At 45.4% G+C, this 21,557-nt stretch overlaps 3 protein-coding genes across 6 annotated transcripts in view; 1 reads left to right on the top strand and 2 right to left on the bottom strand.

Annotated features, from left to right (window-relative positions):
• LOC137531568 (E3 SUMO-protein ligase PIAS2-like) overlaps positions 1 to 15,975 on the bottom strand; it is a 36,557-nt gene extending 20,582 nt beyond the window's left edge. For 3 of the 4 annotated variants that reach the window (XM_068251493.1, XM_068251503.1, XM_068251522.1), the window contains exons 1-6: positions 15,749 to 15,974; positions 13,155 to 13,617; positions 9,469 to 9,553; positions 5,864 to 5,914; positions 5,686 to 5,776; positions 2,983 to 3,117 (exon numbers count right to left, since the gene is read on the bottom strand). In XM_068251493.1, coding sequence (XP_068107594.1) covers positions 2,983 to 3,117; positions 5,686 to 5,776; positions 5,864 to 5,914; positions 9,469 to 9,553; positions 13,155 to 13,617; positions 15,749 to 15,772 — 849 coding nt within the window. In that variant the 5' untranslated portion in view covers positions 15,773 to 15,974. Of the gene's footprint in view, positions 1 to 2,982; positions 3,118 to 5,685; positions 5,777 to 5,863; positions 5,915 to 9,468; positions 9,554 to 13,154; positions 13,618 to 15,748 lie in introns of all 4 variants that reach the window. The other variant, XM_068251513.1, reaches the window with a different exon arrangement.
• Positions 1 to 21,557, bottom strand: part of ST8SIA5 (ST8 alpha-N-acetyl-neuraminide alpha-2,8-sialyltransferase 5) — a 989,793-nt gene that overhangs the window by 306,049 nt on the left and 662,187 nt on the right. The gene's annotated exons all lie outside the window — the stretch shown is intronic.
• The window catches only part of KATNAL2 (katanin catalytic subunit A1 like 2), a 67,664-nt gene continuing 63,583 nt past the window's right edge, over positions 17,477 to 21,557 (top strand). Inside the window, exon 1 of the mRNA XM_068271901.1 lies at positions 17,477 to 17,534. The gene's annotated coding sequence lies outside the window, so the exon portion shown is untranslated. The remainder of the gene's footprint in view (positions 17,535 to 21,557) is intronic.

Raw genomic sequence — 21,557 nt, 5'->3', positions numbered from 1 at the left:
CTTCCTGATTTCTTATTCTTTTGCATGTTTGTCACACTTAAATGTTTCTGCTCATCAAAAACCTTAACTATTAGTCAAAGATAACATAATTGAACACAAAATGCAGTTTTAAATGATGGTTTTTATTATTTAGTGAGAAAAATAACTCAAAACCTACATGGCCCTGTGTGAAAAAGAAATTGCCCCCTGAACCTAATAACTGGTTGGGCCACCCTTAGCAGCAATAACTGCAATCAAGCGTTTGCGATAACTTGCAACGAGTCTTTTACAGCGCTCTGGAGTTATTTTGGCCCACTCATCTTTGCAGAATTGTTGTAATTCAGCTTTATTTGAGGGTTTTCTAGCATGAACCGCCTTTTTAAGGTCATGCCACAACATCTCAATAGGATTCAGGTCAGGACTTTGACTAGGCCACTCCAAAGTCTTCATTTTGTTTTTCTTCAGCCATTCAGAGGTGGATTTGCTGGTGTGTTTTGGGTCATTGTCCTGCTGCAGCACCCAAGATCGCTTCAGCTTGAGTTGACAAACAGATGGCCGGACATTCTCCTTCAGGATTTTTTGGTAGACAGTAGAATTCATGGTTCCATCTATCACAGCAAGCCTTCCAGGTCCTGAAGCAGCAAAACAACCCCAGACCATCACACTACCACCACCATATTTTACTGTTGGTATGATGTTCTTTTGCTGAAATGCTGTGTTACTTCTACGCCAGATGTAAACTGGACACACACCTTCCAAAAAGTTCAACTTTTGTCTCGTCGGTCCACAAGGTATTTTCCCAAAAGTCTTGCCAATCATTGAGATGTTTTTTTAGCAAAATTGAGACGAGTCTTAATGTTCTTTTTACTTAAAAGTGGTTTGTGCCTTGGATATCTGCCATGCAGACCGTTTTTGCCCAGTCTCTTTCTTATGGTGGAGTCATGGACACTGACCTTAATTGAGGCAAGTGAGGCCTGCAGTTCTTTAGATGTTGTCCTGGGGTCTTTTGTGGCCTCTCGGATGAGTTTTCTCTGCGCTCTTGGGGTAATTTTGGTCTATGTTTGGTCAGCCTCTATGTTCTTCTTACTACAGTTGTCCTTTAACCTCCTGAGCTGGCTACTTGTGTTGCCCGATTGCCGTCGCTCCCCCCCCCCCCCCCCGGTGTTATACGTACCTTCCCCCCCCAGAGCCCACGCTGGCACAGCCTCTTCCATCACCACCAGGTGTCGCTATGCAAAGGACCAGCCAGGACTGCGCATGACGCCAGACGTCCTGTCCGATCGTCGCCATTGCGACGACCGAAGCTGAAAGAAGACGTTACGGCTCTCGTGGGTTCCCGGAGCAGTAAATATAGTCGGCGTCGATCGGGGGCGGGACACAGCACCGGGGGACACATGTAGCTAGCCTAGTGCTAGCTACATGATTTAAAACAAGTTTTTTTTTTTAAAATAGCCCTCCCGCGGACGAAACAATTGAACGCCAGGGAGGTTAATGATAAACACAGATCCATAAAACACAGGTTGTGTTGTCATTTAAAATGTGTGAGACCTATGGAAGCTGCCATATTTATTTCCTTTTAAAACAATACCAGTTGCCTGGCTGGCCTGCTGATCTTTCTGGTCAGTAGGGTCTGAATCACACACCTGCTACAAGCATGCAGCTTATGTAGTCAGATTTGTCATAGACATCCGATCTGCTGCATGCTTGTTCAGGGTCTATGGCTTAAAGTATTAGAGGCAGAGAATGAGCAGGACAGCCAGTGCATTATTTAAAAGGAAATAAACATGCCAGCTTCCATATCTCACCTCGGGTTCCCTTTGCATATGTCCCTTTTTTTTAATTTTATTTTTTTTAATCTAACTAAACTGCCTCACCCAAAAGTAACCTAAAGCTCTATAAAACTATATACTGGCCGATTGATCACCGCGGAGAATGGGGCTACTATGGGAGAAGCCAAGAGGCTTTGGACTGCGGCAAGGGAGCAATCTGCATGGAGGGGGCTGGAGGAAGCCCCAAGTATGTATAAAAAAACTTTTGTTCCCTCTTTTCTCAGGGTCACTTTAAAGGATACCCGAACTGACATGTGACCTGGTGAAATAGACATGTGTATGTACAGTGCCTAGCACACAAATAACTATGCGGTGTTCCTTTTTTTCTTTCTCTGTCTGAAAGAGTTAGATATCAGGTATGTAAGTGGCTGACTCAGTCCTGACTCAGACAGGAAGTGACTACAGTGTGACCCTCACTGATAAGAAATTCCAACTATAACACGTTCCCAGCAGAAAATGGCTTCTGAGAGCAGGGAAGAGATAAAAAGGGGAATTTCTTATCAGCGAGGGTCACACTGTAGTCACTTCCTGTCTGAGTCAGGACTGAGTCAGGGACTTACATACCTGATATTTAACTCCTTCAGGCAGAGAAAGAAAAAAAGGAACAAAGCATAGATATTTGTGCACCTGGCACTGTACATACCCATGTCTATCTCATGTCACATGTCAGTTCGTGTATCCTTTAAAGCAAATCTGTAATAAAAATAAAAATCTGGGGGATAATTCCCTCCTGATGGGAAAGTCTCTGGATCCTAAGGAGGCTTCCCCCGTCCTCCCCGGCAATCCAGCGCAGCAGCCCCCTAAACTGCGGCAACGTAAATATTTACCTACCGCGATGTGGTGCAGATGCACTAGCAGCCCTCCGTTCAGGTCAAGGCGGAAATAACAAAACCCAATCAGATCCGCTTTACAGCACAGGCACAAGTCTTTTAGGCCAGCCAGTGCTGGATTCCTTGCAGCTACAGGGGACAGGGAACCCTCAGTGGGACCCTGAGGCTTCCCCCTCCCGAGGTAAGTATCCCCCAAAGCAGTTTTAAGTACAGAGTCTGTTTAAGTTAATACATTTCTGACAGGTGTGATTTCACACAGGGAAGAGCCCCCCAAAACACACATATATGAACATATTCTGCAGTATCAGTGAAATGCTGGGATGTAGAGCAGGGAACTCACCCACCTTCCCAATCTCGGAGGCCCAGGAGATGGAGATCTGATTGGGCACGGCTGACGTTAATCGCACCAGGGATGTGATGTTCAGAGGACGTCCTGGTCGCTTTTGTTCAACACCATTTTTTGGTGGCGGAGCGCATCCCTATTAAGAGATTCAATGAGGATATTATGGACTCTGTAGGGTATATTATCGCCCAAGACTAAAGAGAGAAGTACAGGCTTGCTTATCTCTGGCTTATAGGCAAATGTAATCATTGCTGGCCATGAGCCACTATGCAGAATACACAGGCAGAGAGAGTTTCCGGGGCGGCAATGATTACATTTGCCGATTAGCTGGAGATAAGCAAGACTGTAGTGCTCTCTGCAGTGAAAATAAACGTTTTTATACACAGGGAATGATTTCAAATGTCCTTTAGGCAACTAAGAGTAGTTAGTGAAATTTTTAGTTTTGGGAGAATAATCCCACTTTGAAAAAAATAAATAAAAGTTAGCTTCTTGCCCACATAAAGGGAAGGCTCTGGGCTTCCCCCATCCTCCTGGAGTCCACCGCTGCTGTGCAGAGTCCCTCCAAACATATCCGACAACAGTGTTCTTCCTAGAAATTTTTTCCAGCCGGGTGGCAGGAAAAAAATAGACGGGTGGGGTGAGATGAGAGAAACGGAAGGCCTGAGCTTTTCTGCACAACTCTTCTTATGACAGAGGAGGTGGTGAGACGATGACAGCCGGGTGCCCACCAAAACTAGCCGGGTGTAGCACCTGGCAAAAAGAGCCTGGGGAGAAGACTGGACAAGAGCTTGTTGGGTACGTTCTCATGACTGTGCTCCCCTCAGTGTACGAGCACGGCTGTACTGCACATGTACGAGTGTGGCCACGCCTACGCAGTAAGTTGAAACAAAGGCTTTGTGCTACTGCTAAGGCGCGGCCGTACTTGTGCAGTACAACCACACGCATAGAGGGGAGCACAGCCATGAAGAAGAATAGGGTCCTGGCCAGCAGCGGTAAAGAGGTCGGGGAGGACACAGGTAACCTCTTGCCCACCCAGAGGCTTTGCTCTACATGGGCAAGTGTCTAACTTTTTTTTTTTTAAGTTACACGTTTGGTTAAAAATAAAAACCTCTCACTGTGCGGCACTGTATCCTGACATCATTCTGACGGAATTCTCCCCCTAGAACATTTTGGGAGACCAGAAAATTCTCTACTGGCTTTAGAACGCTCAGTAAATGAACATTCCACAGAGCTGCGCCTGACAGGACTAAAGATGTCACTGCCTGTGATAAACTTCAGAGAGTAAGGCCTCTTTCACACATGGACTTTGCGTTAGATGCGACGTTAAGGTCGCATAATGTACCCCTAACGCAACGCATGTGAGGTTTGAAGTCGGACATTCTGATGTGTCCTTGATGCATACTTTTTGCCGCATACGCCGGCGGAGACCACGTGAGCGGAACACTCCGCATCACGTGGTCCCGCCAGCCAATCAGCAGCCGCTCCAGGAAGTAAACACTGCAGTGCAGTGCATATTAATTAGCCATGTGGCTGGCCGCAATGGCGGACTCTCCTCGCCTCCTCTCCTGCCCCAAAGTTAAAAAAAACATAACACATCATTGAGAATGTGCAAACAGCCTAACTCGGCTAAAGCCGCTATAACGTACAGCATGCAGCACTTTCTTTAAACGTGCTGCGTTACAATGTGATGCAACGTGGGCACTGAACGGCCCATTGATTTTTCGTTGCTGTGCGGTGGGCTGCGTTACAGGCTGCTCTAACGTGCGCCTGTAACGTCTCACTGTGAAAGCAGCCTTAATCAGGAAGAGGAAATATTTTACAATGGGCAAACACTGACTAAAACATTTATAAATATTGTAAAAAAATGTGTTCATTATGTTATTTTGACTACAGTTCCTCAAATTTATTTACCCTAAAAATCCCTACACTGTGTTATGGATATCTGATTATGACAATAGTAGGGACATGAGAATATGACCTCCGTTAAAGAGACACTAAAGCGAAAAAAAAAATGATGATATAATGAATTGTATATGTAGTACGGATAATTACTAGAACGTTAGTAGCAAAGAAAACATGCTCATATTTTTATTTTCAGTTATATAGTGTTTTTTATAACATTGCATCATTCTCTAATATTTGCAGTTTACACACTACTCGGCATTCTAAATGGTTTTAGAGCAGGCCAGTGAAATTTTGACCTGTCCTCTGCAGGAAAAAAAAATTAGTGACTGACAGTTGAGATAACAAGCTTCAGAAGACAGAGCTCTTTGCACTTTGAAAGTGATGGAGCTCAATGGCTTTTTTGCATAGATAACTGGAGTTTAACTCTTCCTGCACTGGAAACAATATAAGAACCATGCCTCTGCTCCTAATGTTTTATTTCTTAGCTGTACTACACATACAAATCATCATATCTTTTTTTTTCGCTTCAGTGTATCTAAGGAATATGAATTATGCAGTGTATGCTGTAAAGTTCTGCGGAAAATGTCGGCGGTGAATAATAATTTGCTGGGATATCTGTGTTACTCCCATATTCCAAAAATACTCCCAGGTGACTTGGCTGAGGGCTGCAGGGTGTGGCTCCGCAGGACTGATACTCACAGTACTGTACAGCGTTCCATCCTGACAGGAAATACTGTCATAGGCGTTACACAAATAACTGCAGCAAGTAAACACGCTTGTAATCCTGTTTGTGACTCACCGGCAGAGGAAACAGCTTCCCGTTGACCTTAATGCACAGACTGCTGGGGAAATTGTCCTCCTGAGGACAGCTGGTCTCTGCCAAGCACAGCCTGTTACCAGCAATGAGAACAGAGATCAGTACTGCCTATAGAACAGACAACATACAGATGACCGATACAGGATACAGGATACCATACCTGAGCTGTACCTGCACAGAATAGTCTCTCCTACCTCCTGGCATGTAGTCCCTGTGCAGAGAACAGGAGAGCTCATCATACACAGCCAATAATAACCACATCGATTAAAGGACACCTGATGTGAAAATAAACTTATCAAATAAACTAATGTTTCCATCTTCCTTCTACTAAAAACGACTATTTAAGATATTCCACAATTTTATTTTATGTTTAAATCTACTTTAAGTTTTTACTATTTTATTGTCTTTGCTCAATGATACGTTCATTGAAGTATGCCAGAGCTAAAATCTATGAAGTATTGATCCTTTTTATCTCTTTCCTGCTCTCAGAAGCCATTTTCTGCTAGGAAAGTGTTTTATAGTTGGAATTTCTTATCAGTGAGGGTCACACTGTAGTCACTTCCTGTCTGAGTTAGGACTGAGTTAGCCACTTACATACCTGATAGGAACAAAGCATAGTTATTTGTGTGCTGGGCACTGTACATACCCATGTCTGTCTCATGTCACCTCACCTCGGGTATCTTTTAAAGCCCGTCTCAAAGGACAGATTCAAAGATTCTTTCAGCTCAGTTACCAGGAAGCCCAGATGTCAAAGCAGTTTATTTCATTGTGACAGCTACTATTGCGTCTCAGCAGTCCTATAGCCTGTGAGGTCAATTTGCGGCTATGGGGTGCTGGGGTGTTTAAATTCGACACAATGGCGTGAATGTTTGGCAAGCATTTCATGCAGCGGTAAGCATGGCCATGATGATTGGCAAGTGGGGCAAGTGTTTGGAAAGCGCTGCACAGTGATTGGCAAGGGACGGTAAGCAAACACAACAATCAGTAAGTGGCGTGTGTTCGGCAAGTGCTGCACGGTAGTCCTCAGGCAACGGTAAGGGCCTTTTCCACTAGCGCTGAATCGCAAACCGCTAGCGATTTTACAATCGCTAGGGTCTCCTAAATAACATAGGAATCGCGGTGGGTTATTCCCACTACCACGATTCGTTTTTGACACTGACGCAAACGCGCGGCGGAACGATTATTGCCGTGATTTTGCTATGCAGTGCATAGCATAGCAAAATCGCGATCGCAAACGTCGGGTAATCGCCGGGAAATTTAGCACTTTTGCTGAATCGCAATCGCTAGCGTTCAGCACGAACGTTAGCGATTGCTAGTGGAAAAGGGCCCTAAGTGCTGCCACAATGATTGGCAAATGTTTTGCAAACACCGAATAGTATTTGGCAAGGAATAAACGTAGCAGCCTCCATATCCCTCTCAGTTCAGGTGTCCTTTAAAGAGGAGCTGTCAGCCATACTAGCTTAGGAAAAATAAAGTAAAGTAGATAAATATTTTCTCTACTTACATAACATTTGTATTGCACTGTCCATGTTTTGATTTCAGAGATTTTTCTACAGTAAACAAAAAAAAAAAAAAAACAACAAAAAGAATGCTTCTCGGCATTTCCCATTTTAAGTGTGGCTATTTTTAAGCCAATCCTGATGTCATTTTCTCCCTTAGTCTCCTCTGACGGATTTGCCCACCCTTCACTATAGAAAGTGCATTGTCTCAGCATGAGAAATTTTGGCCAATCAGAGAGGAACAGAGGTGTGGGAGGGGAAAACAGGAGGGAAAGAGGCTTCAGCCAATCAGGTTGCATTAGTTAAAGTGGATCCGAGATGAATTTTTACTCATTGCATAATTGTGTTCCCTTCATATAGTTTATAGGGCATTCCTCAAGCCAAATACTTTGTTTGTTTTTGTTTTAATACTCTAATTCCCTATAAACTAAATAAACCACGCCCACAGGTTTTCAGAGAGCCTTGGTAGTAGCAAGGGCTCATGGGAGCTCAGTCTGGGCAGGAGGAGGGGGAGGTGTTACTAGCCATTGATTTCAGAGGCAGAGGGGAGGAGGGGGGGGGGGGATTAGGTTTTTTTCACAGGCTTAGTGATCAAGATACAGATAAGCCTGCCTCTGTGTAATGTTTACAAACAACATGGCTGCTGTCATTGTATCACAGGAATAAATAATAATTATCTATTAAAGCTGTTTGCAGCTAGATTTGCTGTGTAAACTATCTAAACTTTGGATAAGATATATAGACAAGTTACTTGTTATAGTTAGTTTTTCATCTTGGATCCACTTTAAGTCTGAAGGGAAGTAGAGAAGCAAAAAAGGACAACCCAGCATGCCCTGCAACTTTCTGTTTGTGTACCAAATAAGAGTCAGGTAAACTGGGGATTGACCATTTATCAACAAGAAAAGTAATAGTGATTTTAACTTTTGGATTGCCTGGTTAGCATACTTATTACTTGCTTACCAGATAAAAATAAAGAATTGATTTTTGATTTTATGCTCGACAGTTACACTTTAAAGAGCTTTTCTAATATCAGTAGCCATTGCCCTTATTTTTCTAGATTAGAAATCTGTCCACCAGCATATGATGTCTGAAAAATGACTTATCAAACAGCTTCTGCTTTCTCACTTAAAATGTCCAGCCCCCTCCCCTTCATTCTACTGGATGCTCAGCTGATCATGTGACTCGGCTTAGTGCTGCAGGAGCCCTGGTATGTTTCCCAGTAGCAGAGTCTGCTGTCAGGCTGGAAGAATTACACACATTACAAGCAGCCTGCATACATCATGGTCAAATATGGCTGCCTGAATCTACATGCATAATTAAAACCTATAACAGATACATCATACAAGGCAAGATTTACATATGTTCACATACCAATTTATTATCGAGGCAGCAATGACACCATTTCTGAACATCAGGAATGGCATCTTGCTGGGCAGGAAAATCTAACAAACTCCATCAGTGCTTGCCTGGTTAACTTGTTATAAGATCTCATGCAAGCATGTATATTGTGGATAGCTTGGCACCTGCTGCTCTGCCCTGATATCACCTACTGATCATGTGAGTGATCATGTGACTGTAGCTGTGATCATGTGACTGTAGCACTGACCATATAGGTCCAAATCACCTGGTGTGTTGCAAATTCCTGCTCAGCACAGAAGGTGCTATATTGGGATGGGAAACATCTTAAAACCGAATATCTTTTGTTAAAGGGAAGGTTCAGGGAGGGTGGAGGAAAAATAAAAATTAATTTCCACTTACCTGGGGCTTCCTCCAGCCCGTGGCAGGCAGGAGGTGCCCTCGCCGCCGCTCTGCAGGCTCCCCGTGGTCTCCGGTGGCCGACCCGACCTGGCCAGGCCGGCTGCCAGGTCGGGCTCTTCTGCGCTCCAAGTCCTGGCACTTCTGCGTCCCACGCCGGCACGCTGACGTCATCGGACGTCCGCCGGGCTGTACTGCGCATGCGCAGAACTACTACGCATGCGCAGTACAGCCCGGCGGATGTCCGATGACGTCAGAGCGCCGGCGTGGGACGCAGAAGTGCCAGGACTTGGAGCGCAGAAGAGCCCGACCTGGCAGCCGGCCTGGCCAGGTCGGGTCGGCCACCGGAGACCACCGGGAGCCTGCGGAGCGGCGGCGAGGGCACCTCCTGCCTGCCACGTGCTGGAGGAAGCCCCAGGTAAGTGGAAATTGATTTTTATTTTTTCTCCACCCTCCCTGAACCTTCCCTTTAAATTACACCTGAGAGCATACAGAATGCTGATTGGCTCACCTGGAGATGCAGACCTCCCTCACTTGCTGAGGGGTCAGAGCAAAGATGAAGAACTTTTCCTGGAATCTCTGCATGCTGTTCTGAACTGAAACAACAAAATAATATGTTCTTATCTAACGCAAGGGTCACAGATGTGAGATCTTGAGAACACCCCTGTGTAATTCATAAGCATTACTTTTGACACTGCATTTTCTAACTTAAAAATATAATTATGCCTTGTCTTGTACAGTTTGAGGTTTCTGATATGCATGGTTTTTTATTTTGAATCACAAACGAGCACATTAAACATTAGGGCGGACAGCGTTGGGGGTTTTATCGCTCATTCCAATATCAGTCGCTATTACCGCCACGCACCCGATCGAGCAAGTCAGCCCTACATCTTGCAACATGTCCAACCGATTAACGCGACCAATTTCGACCAAAATCGGGCATGCACTTGGCAGCATCGATTTTCATCCTATTCCGATTATACCGTAATAATCGAATCGTAGGGTCAAACGGCTGCCAAGTCGCCTAATGTATGGCCACCTTAAGGGTACCCACTAAGAATACAATCTTACCAAATCTATGAAGCAGAAAGGTAAACTGTGTGATTTGAATGGATACTATAGGTAGTCCCTCATATTGCATAAAAGTGGTGAGATTGTACAATCAAGATTGTATCATTAGTGGGCACGAGGTCTGTACAACAACGTCATGGAAACTTTACTGGTGACAAGACAAACAACGAGTCTTTCCAACACTGTTGTCCGCAAACTAATATTGCAAACAACCAACTCCTGCTTTCATGGAAGCAGACATACCATCCTGTGTCTACATATTAGCTGTGCCTGCCGAGGACTGCCAAATTCCTGTGCTGACACAGCTAAGAGATCAAAGTACACTTGTGATTACTTGAAGATGAGGAAGAATTACACAGGCCCATCTCTCTAAAAACATACAGGGTGCATTTCTGTTTCCTTGTGTCCTATGCAAGGTCCACTTTAAAGGACAACTGTAGTGAGAAGAATATGGAGGCTGCCATATTGATTTCCTTTAAAACAATACCAGTTGCCTGGCAGCCCTGCTGATCTATTTGGCTGTAGCAGTGTCTGGGTCACGCCAGAAACAAGCATGCAGCTAATCTTTCAGATCTGACAATGATGTCAGAAACACCTGATTTGCTGCATGCTTGTTCAGGGTCTATGGCTAAAAGTATTAGAGGCAGAGGATCTGCAGGATAGCCAGGCAACTGGTATTGCTTAAAGAGAAATAAAGATGGTAGGCTCCATAGCCCTCTCAGTCCAGTTGTTCTTTAACCACTTTTTTCACCGCTACAGCATATCGACGTCCTCTGTGACTTCATCTAAGCTACGATGATGTAGATATAAGTGCTGTAGCTAAAGCAAAGCTGTGCATGATTTGGCTTGCTCCTGTGCAAAACTTCCGGAACTAACCGATGCAGCACTAATTGGTGAAAGGGAATATATGTTCCATGAGCCAATAAGATTCATTATTACCTTTAAAAATTACTTTAAAATTTCTCAGTTCATAGTGAAAAATACAGACAAGCATTATTTCAGAATCAAATATTTTCACTATATATTGTAACATAATTTAAGTTTTGTGATACCAAACAGTAGAAATAATAGAAAAACAAATAGTTTTTTTTTTTATCTACAGTAGCGCTTTTTATTTTTAAACGAATTGGCGTTTCTATTTTTTTTCCTGTTTTTATATTAAAATACTTAGAAAACAAAATTGTTCGAGGGGAAAAAAAAATGCCATACAGTGAAAGCCTAGTGAGTCTTGAAAAAAAAACAATATATATTTCATTTAGGTGTCATAAGTAGGGATAACATTATTGCTGATTAAATAAGGACATACCGTATTTTTCGGACCATAAGACGCACTTTTTCTCCCCCAAAAGTGGGGGGAAAAAGTCACTGCGTCTTATGGTCCAGATACCAGATTTTGGCAAAGGTTTCCCCGTATCGCTATAGCCACGGCTTCCACCCCGGTATCCAGTAACAGTCACCTGATCCAGCCGTGAGGTGTTGCAGTGACAGGAGGATGTCTGCCGCAAGCTGCACTTTCCTTCTAGCAACAGGGATTGCGATGAGGATGGCCAAATCACTGGGGAGGGCTCAGCGTTACCAGAGAGTGAGTGGGGAGGAAGAAGGCACAGCATGGCGAGTCAATGTGGAGGACATCCAGCGCGTGTGTGCGGCCAGGTCATGTAGGGAAAGGAGGTCTGCCTCTGCCACAAGCTTCACTTCGGCATTCCTTCCTGGCCGGGAGGAGGACAGATGGAGTCTGCTGAGGATCCGGGCAGGATGAGTAGGCGCCTCACCTGTGAAATACTGTTCCAATCCGCACCAGCCATGTGCCCGCTGATTTCCGGACCTGCCAAGTGCCTGCTGACGCCGGACCTGCCGAGTGCCTTCTGATGCTGGATCTGCCGAGTGCCTGCTGACGCCGGACCTGCCGTGTACCTGCTGACGCCGGACCTGCCGAGTGCCTGCTGATACGCCCGCTGACTTCCGGAACTGCCGTGCCTGCTGACCCCGGACTTGCTGTGTGCCTGCTGACCCCAGACCTGCCGGGCGCCCGCTGACTTCCGGAACTGCCATGCCTGCTGACCCCGGACCTGACATGCGCCCGCTGACTTCCGGAACTGCCGTGTCTGCTGACTCCGGACCTGCCGTGTGCCTGCTGACTTCCGGAACTGCAGCGCCCGCTGACTTCCGGAACTGCTGTGTGCTTGCTGACCCCGGACCTGCCATGTGCCTGCTGACCCAAGAACTGCCGTGTGCCAGCTGACCCCGGACCTGCCATTTTCCAGATGACCCCGGACCTGCCGTGTGCCTGCTGACCCCGGACTACCCATGGGCCTGCAGCAGCTTTCATCAGCAGAATCCCCTGGCGACTTCCTGACCACCAGTTCAGCCATGTGCCTGCATAGAGAGGGCTGCCAGATGTCACTCCCGATGCGTATGTACAAACGTTGTTTATCTCCAGACTAGTGTAGATGGCATTGTTACTGCAGTGAGGGGCAGTATTGTTATTGTATTGGGGGGCAGTGGGAATTAGTGTAGGTGGTATTGTTACTGTAGTGAGGGGCAGTGGGTATTAGTGTAGGTGGTAGTGTTTAGGGTAGGTGGTATTGTTACTGTAGTGGGGGGCAGTGGGGATTAGTGTAGGTGGAATTGTTACTATAGTGGGGGGCAGTGGGGACTAGTGTAGTTGGTATTATTACTGTAGTAAAGGCAGTGGGGATTAGGGTAGGTAGTATTGTTACTGTGGTGGGGGTGGGGGGGGGGGGGGGATTAGTGTAGGTGGTGTTGTTACTGGAGCAGGGAGGCAGTGGGGATTACTATAGTTGGTGGTTACTGTAGCTTTGGGGCAGCAGGGGTTAGTGTAGCTGGGGGTCAGCAGCGGTTACTTTAGCTGGGTAATGTGGCTTAGATAGAGTTGGGAGGGGGGAAGAGGTCCACAAGACTTCCCTGCACCATGGACACACCAGGTTTAATATATTTGTTTTTTTCCCTGGTTCTTGCCCTCTAAACCTAGGTGCGTCTTATGGTCAGGTGCGTCTTATGGTCCGAAAAATACGGTACCTATAATGTCAAAACTGCTCTGGTCCATAAGAGAGAAACAAGGTCTGGATGCGAAGTGGTTAAACACACGCTTCCTTGATGTCTTACCTAAGCTGGTTGGTTTGATAAGAACATCCAGAACATCGTAGAAGGGAAGACTCTTGAGATGGACATCGGGGTGGACAGGTGGAATCGGTGGAGAGAGTTGTTGTAGGTCAAACTGTGGCTTGGTGTCCTGCAGGAGTACCATGCCCAGCGGAGAGGTGGGGGAGTGTGACATGACCGAGGTGGAAGGTAGTGAGTGAATTCCGGCCGCGCCAAGGTCCGAGTCCACCGGGGACCCGCTGTCCAAGCTGAAGACATTAGACCGCATGGAGGACAACCCATCCAGCGTCCTGGGGAACCTCCGCCTGTACAGCTCCTTGATCTTAATCTGGACGGCGGGACTGCATCCGTTCTTCAGCAGGTGTAGCGCCCTCATGAGAAGGTCGTGTTTGCGTCCACTTTTGTTGCGGCCCGCAAAGCCAAGCAGCACCTGGAGTTCTGAGACACGGAAGCTGGATACCATATTCTACAGGGGAGGAGAAACATTGTCAGGACAATGCTATTATAGCAAAATAACACAGCACAATGTACTTAAAGAGGACCTGTAACAACATATAGTAGAAGTCAGTAAATAACTCTGAACACCCACTTTTACGTTAGCTATCCTAATTTCAGCATCAGAAAAACTTCCTATAGCTAAATATTGCTGTATATTCGTATGTAGCCTCTCCCTCCCAATGAGGCCTAAAGAGGACCTGAACTCTTGCACAGGACAGAAGGAAAACAGAGAAATGCACTCTGTATGTATTCAGAGAGTTTAACCTATTTCCCCCTCATACGGGAATTATCACAAGTGTAATTTGATCTCTCAACTGTGTCAGCTGGCTGCAACAGCAGAGCAGCTAATTTGTAAACACAGGATGTAACCTTATGTCTGGTTCCATAAAAAAAGGAAGTAGACACACTGCGGATTTATTGCAGGATTTCTATCAGCTGTAACAAAGAAATGCTTTTCTTCAAAAATTATTATTATGGGACTGTCTTATCTTTTAGAGAAGAGGGGAAGTTCTGAGTTCAGACCCGCTTTAAAGAAAAACTCCGACCAAGAATTGAACTTCATCCCAATCAGTAGCTGATACCCCTTTTTACATGAGAAATCTATTCCTTGTCACAAACAGACCATCAGGGGGCGCTGTATGACTGACTGAGGTGAAACCCCTCCCACAAGAAACTCTTGAGTACTACTCTTGGCAGTTTCCTGTCTGTGAACCTCGTTGCATTGTGGGAAATAGCTGTTTACAGCTGTTTCCAACTGCCAAAAAAGCATGCAGCAACTACATCACCTGCTAACATTAAAAATACCACGTAATAAATGTCAGAATGTAAATCAGGGATATAAAAGATTTTACAATGGGCAAACACGGACTACAGCATTTATACATAATTATTGTAAAAATGAAGCACTTTTTTTTCTTTTTACGTTATTTTCACTGGAGTTCCTCTTCAAGGCCAGGCCGATCAACTCAGCCGAGCGACATCCTTTAGCTTTGTCCTCTGCTGATTTCCCCCCCCCCCCCCCCCCATTGCAACAGAGCGCTTTGTCAGCCTGTAAACTGACTGTACAGCCTCTACCCAGTAATGTCACCAGAGGGATTGGGGGACATTTATTGAGTGTATGTACAGGCCTTTAGGCGAGGCTGTTTATTATGTGGAATTCTCCCCCTCAGAGCATTCTGGGAGACCAGAGATCTTTTCTAGTGGCTTTAGACCGACAAATGAACAATCTGCAGAGATCACCCGGCAGCACTAAAGATGCACTAAAAAGACACCAGTGATAAATTTCAGACAGTAAGTCGGGGAGAGGAAAGATTTTACAATGGGAAAAAATTGATTAAATCATTGATAAATTTCAGTACTGTATATTGTAAGAAAAAAAAAAAGTAATTTTATTCATAATGTTATTTTGACTACAGTTCCCCTTTAATGGAAACCGAAAATATTACATAAACTAACATGGACAGATAACTCCACCTCTAACCCCCAAATCCTCAATGTACACATTACCTCCCTACCCCATTAGATTACTGTATTCCATCATGGCTAAACTATTCTGCCCCTATTAATGTACAAATTCAGTGTCAACCATTATTGTACACACATTCTCCCAACACTGTACACAGATTACCCCCTCCTCCCCACCACTGTACAAAGATTACCCCCTCCCCCCCCACCACTGTACACAGATTACCCCCTCCCCCCCACCACTGTACACAGATTACCCCCTCCCCCCCACCACTGTACACAGATTACCCCCTCCCCCCAGCACTGTACACAGATGACCCCCTCCCCCCCAGCACTGTACACAGATTACCCCTCCCCCCACCACTGCACACAGATTACCCCCTCCCCCCACCACTGCACACAGATTACCCCCACCACTGCACACAGATTACCCCCACCCTCCACCACTGCACAAAGATCACGTCCCCCTTCCCTCTCCCCAGCACTGCACACAGGCTCCTCTGTACACAATAGCAGCAGGTGGGGCCTCTCCTCCCCCGTGTCCCCGGTGCTGTCACTTGGCCCGGGTGGGGGAGGGGAGGACGTCACCGCACAGCACAGACACGATCGCGACTCCCAGGCCCCTCCCCCCTCACCCGCAGCTCCTCGGGATCCGCCATTTTCTCCCGGTATCATTCCTGCGCTCAGCGGGACTCACGTGACCAACGCTGGGAATGTGGGGGAAGGGCGAGACGGGGGCGCGCATTGGAGCGGGCACGCGCGCCAGGTCCCCGCCCAAAAGCAGCCAAGCTTGTCACGTGACCGTCCCGCAGTCTCTCTACAGCCGCAGCCGCTCCGTTATGCGCTCTCTATGTGGTGTCACGTGTCAGCTGCGGGTGGCGGGAAAACAGCCCAGTGACAGCTGCTAGTGCTGCCTGTTCTCCACGTGTGGACTGATGATTACTTGCCTGTCCCCGGGGGAGGGAGGCAGGTGAAATGCAGGGGGTCTCCCAGCCAGGCTCCCCTAGCCTCCATGTCCAAATTCCTTCTTATACTAGTCCCTAAAGGTGGCTACACGCGGTGCATGAAAATGATCAGATTATATTTATAGAGTGGGGGATTTCTCTGATCAATTTTTATTAAAAAGTGAATAGTGTAGGATAAGTTGTCAATGCTAGTTTTTTCAGAGTTCAATCAGTTTCTTTTCATAATTGGGGAAAAAATGTAACACTCAGGTGTGGTACATTGGTCAGATTTTTCAAATGTTACAATCAGTCCTGGATTTACATGACGAGTCAATCTATAGGCACACATTAGATTACGACGTTCATGAACCTACACATCCCTAACAATCTGCACTGCAAGTGTGCTGGCTGGCCCAGCTGTCTCTTCTCCCTTAGTTCACTTTTCCCATTGTAGGTAGGTGCCCCTTAGTACATAGCTCCCAACTGTCCCTCTTTCGGAGGGACAGTCACTCTTTTGGAGCCTTGTCCCTCTTTCCTCCTCATTTGTCCCTCTTCCAGGACTTTTCCCCTCTTTCTATGTAAATATATATATTTCTCTACTAAAAAAATGTGTTTTATTGACTCTAAATTTTATTCACATCCGTTAAATTGCTATATTACTAATCTTAAAATGTTAATATGAAGGAAAATGAACCAGGATAGAAAGGACCAGAGTGGTTTGAATTATAAAATAACATTTTTCTCATGAAATCTTTGTGGTATGCGTGTCTAAGGGTGTGACGGGGGCGTGATCAGGGGTGTGGCTTAAGTGTCCCTCTTTCAAATCTCAAAAAGTTGGGAGGTATGTTAGTATTAGCCAGAGCTGTCAGTAGCTAGAGGTGCCCCTAACTGAAGGGGGCGATCTGGTCAGCGAAATGCAGAGACCTCATTTACACTCAGCTCTCCATAGGGATGGAGGCACTTGAGGAGGGGAGTGAGCTGCCTTTCCATCAGGCGCCTGTAGGCATGTGCCTACAGTGATTTCTGGTAAATCCAGCCCTGGGTACAATCAATCAGAAAAATAGATTGTAATTCTTGAATTAAAGAAAAACATTGAAAAAAAAATTGGTGTGTGGCCATCTTAAAGTGAACCTCCGGACTAAAAATCTACTCAGCAGAACTGAAAAGGCTTGGTGTTTCTTTAACAGTTTCACAGCATCAGAACTTTGTTTTTCTTACCAAAGCATCATTTTTAGCTGCATTTTTAGATAAGCTCCACCCATCAAAGAAAAAGAGCCTGGGCTTTTTTTCCCTGATGCTGTGCAGAGCATGATGGGATTACCTATGTTGTTAATCACGTTGCCTAGCAACTGGGAGGGGTGATCAGGACACAGGACAGTTGGAACTGTATCTCATGCTCCCTGTCACCTCCTTTAAACCAAAAAGATGGCTGCCATTATGAAATCAAACATTTGCCTGTTCTTTTAAAACAGTGTGGGTAAGAGATTATATTACCTATCTATTTTAATTAACATAACTAATGTAACTTAATGACAGTATGTTTGTTTAGGCTGGAGTTCTCTGTACTAAAAAAAAGTCCCCTGGGGGGTACTTAACTCAGGAGAGGGAAGCCTCAGGGTCCCAATAAGGCTTCCCCTCCCCTGTAGCTGCAGGCAGTCCAGCGCTGGCTCCCCCGAAGTGTCCCACAATCCTTGCTCGAGAATCCTGACAAGCCTTGATATATTTACCTTCCCTGCTCCAGCGGGTGGCACTGTTGCGGCTCTCAGCACGGAAATAGACGGAAATAGCCGATCTCTGTCGGGTCCGCTCTACTGCGCAGGCACAGAAGACTTGTGCAATAGAGCGGATCGACTGCGATAGTCTTTTTCCGCCTATCTCCGCAGCCGATACTGCGTCTGAGCTGGAGCCGGGAAGGTAAGTATTTACATCCCTGCTGTTCGGAGGGGCAGAGCAAGACTGCTGTGGGACACAGGAGGATGGGGGACGCCTCGATATCATCCGGAGGCTTTCGTCAATCGAGGTGAGTACCCCCCCCCGGGGACTTTTTTTAGTTACAGGTTTTATTTAACAAAGGTGCAGACATGGGGTTCTTTTATATGACCGAGAGATCTAATCGAATGTTTTGTGTTTTGTTTTTTAATTTCTTAGATTGGACATGTTGGAAAATGTATTTAACCTGAATAAATTGTATGCATCTATTTAGTATGTACCAAATTTATTCTGTTTTTACAACAAAAATAATGGAATTAGTATGGTATATAATGTGACAGTAATATATATGGAAAAGTGATTGTTAGGTAGAAATATAGTAAAATGTAACTGTATTATGCTTGGTTTATTTTAATTACCGTAATAGTGGTTGTAGATGAAAATAAAGTGCGTTTAAGTTTTAAAATCTAAGTAGTATTTCTTTAAAGGAGTTATCAGGCAAACTGTAAGAAAATAGGCGCTACTTACCGGGGGCTTCCTCCAGTACCAAGCTCCCAGCACGTCCCTCGCCGCAGCTCTCCCTTCAGCCGTTCACCGCAGGTCCATCCCGGTCCCCGGCGATGACGTCAGAGCGACCTCCAGGTCGCTCTGTACTGGGCCTGCGCGATCGGCGCTGTCAATCACTGCCACGTGGGCCGCAGCGGACTGCGCAGGCAAAGTAGTTCTGCGCCTGCGCAGTCCGCTCCGGCCCATGTGGCGATGATTGACAGCGCCGATCGCACAGGCGTCATTGCCGGGGACCGGGACGGACCTGCGGCGAACGGCTGAAGGGAGAGCTGCGCCGAGGGACGTGCTGGGAGCTTAAGTAGTACTTATTTTCTTACAGTTTTGCCTGATAACTCCTTTAAAAAATGGTCAGCAGGGCTATTTTTAGGGATAGGCAAAGCAGGAAGGTGCCTGGATTGACAACTATAGAAGGAGGCACCACAGAGGCTTTAGGCCTCATTCACATCATGCACGCTTCCGTGCGCATTTGGAAGCGCGAAAGATGTGGTGATACGCAGGCAAAGACAGCCCTTCTGCCGTTCACATCTACTTCGCAGCGCAGCAGTGCGATGTGATATGATGTGCTTGCGTACTGCTGCCTGCATTTTGCCCGCAGGCGCAGAGCTGATCCTATCACTGTCAATGGATGGGATCAGCAGCGCAGCGGGTAGCGGCGCAGATGGCATGCGATCATACGCGTTGCGTTCTAATTGCACTGCCATCTGCGCTGAGTAGATGTGAACGAGGCCTCGAATAGTTTCAGCTGAGCGTGCACAGACCAGACAGAAAACAAAACTGAAGTCAACAACAGATTTAGAATTGAGGAAAGGAGTAGATGTAAGTAAACAAGATGTTGCAGTAGTAATTTGGAAGCATTCAGGCGCAGAGAAACGGGAAGTAGCTGAGAGAAGGTTACTTGTTGCAATAGAAGGTATGACGGCATGTTTAAAAAGCACCGAAGAGAGACATGCATAGAGACTGAATAGTCTTTTACTGCAGTTAGTACCTAACTGAATTGATCTATGCTCACACTAGTTAAAGAGAACCTGTACTGAGTAAAAATATTTAAAATAAACACATGAGGTAACTTCAAATGAACATTACATAGTTACCTTGCCATCAGTTCCTCTCAGAAGCTCACCATTTTCTTCTGACAATAATCCCTTCCAGTTCTGACAATATTTTGTCAGATCTGAAATATATCAGTTGCTGTCAGTAAAATATCAGTTGCTGTCAGTTATAGCTGAGAGGAAAACTGATGTACCAGGTAATGTCCATCTTTTCCGATGGCTCAAGTGGGCGATGTTACAGTTTAACAGTGTGCTGACCAGAAAGCTGTTATGGGTAATGGACATTTTCAAAATGGAGGACGGAAAATTCCCTTGATCACAGTGAACAAATAGGACGCGGGACAGGAGAAAGACACTAAGGAGTAGACTACATGGAAGGTAAGTATGACTTGTGTATGCTTATTTTGACTTTTAATTTTCAATTTTTAATCTTTAAGTTAGCAAAACCTGACCTCGTTGGAGGACAGGTTTCATAGCTACAGGTACTGGACAAGATATCGTAGGTTAGTCCTCATCCGACCCCACTGGGGTTAGAGACGGATGATGGATCATCCTGTAAGATGGCATATTAGAAATTTTGTTTGATTATAAATTGGAATTCTCGTTTAATTTCTCATTTACGCATAATAATATGATAATTAGCGTCATATGTTCGCTTGAGTTACAATAAGCTTCCCACTGAATGACTGTATTGTTTCTGTTTATTATTGAATATGCAATACTTTGTGGAAAAATTGTTCTGTCTTTTCCACAAAATCTTTTTCAATAAAAATGATTGCAAATAAAAGCAGACGGAAAGGCTCAGGCTGGCTTCACATATGACATAGCGTGAAAGTTTGCGTTTTCTGGCATATGCGTTGTGGTTTTTGTGTGCGTTTTTAGTGTGTTTTTATTACGTTTTCTGTGTGTTTGCGTTTTTTGCAGAGTATGCGTTTTTCATGCGTTTGCATGCATTTTTACGCGTTAGCGGTTCGCATATACAAAATGCAAATGCGGTTTCATATTGTGTTTTATGCAAATCAATAGGAAGACAACAGGAAGCCGAAATCCATCATAAAACTTTATTTAAAAAAAAAAACACACATATAAAAACGTATACAAAACACAATATATTGCATTTCTATTGACTTTCACTATGTGCATTTTGGCACCCATCCTGCATAATATAATATAATAATATAACAAAACCAGCGTTTGCAAAACGCATACTGTAAATCGCAGGTCTCCGCATCTTTTTCTGCGTCCCATTGACAACATTGCTGCATAAAACGCAGCATTCTATGCAACGCTAGCGTTTCTGCTGTGTGTGCACCCAGCCTCACAATTTATGCAACGCTAGCGTTTCTGATGTGTGTGCACCCAGCCTCACAGTTTATGCAACGCTAGCGTTTCTGCTGTGTGTGCACCCAGCCTCACAGTTTATGCAACGCTAGCGTTTCTGCTATGTGTACACCCAGCCTCACAGTTTATGCAACGCTAGCGTTTCTGCTATGTGTACACCCAGCCTCACAGTTTATGCAACGCTAGCGTTTCTGCTATGTGTACACCCAGCCTCACAGTGTATGCAACGCTAGCGTTTCTGCTATGTGTACACCCAGCCTCACAGTTTATGCAACGCTAGCGTTTCTGCTATGTGTACACCCAGCCTCACAGTTTCTGTGTCCAGAATAGGGTTTTAATCGATAGCAGAGATCAAAGAAAAATGACCGTTATTATATTTCTTATAATTTAGTATTTATATAGCGCTGACATCTTCCGCAGCTCTGTACAGTGTATATTGTCTGGTCATTGAACTGTCCCTCAGAGGGAACAATCTAATCCAGGGGTCCCCAAACGTTTTGGGTCGAGGGCCGGGTCAACATACTTCAGACTGCTGGGGGGCGGAGTATACATAATATGATGTAGAAGTCTTTGCAGGCCAGACAGTGAAGCATACCCAGGTGACAACCTGCAGT

This window comes from Hyperolius riggenbachi, chromosome 1, assembly GCF_040937935.1.
Source record: "Hyperolius riggenbachi isolate aHypRig1 chromosome 1, aHypRig1.pri, whole genome shotgun sequence".
Lineage (NCBI taxonomy): Eukaryota > Metazoa > Chordata > Amphibia > Anura > Hyperoliidae > Hyperolius > Hyperolius riggenbachi.
The sequence above is the reverse complement of the archived record's forward strand: the minus strand, read 5'-3'. Positions and strand labels throughout refer to the sequence as shown.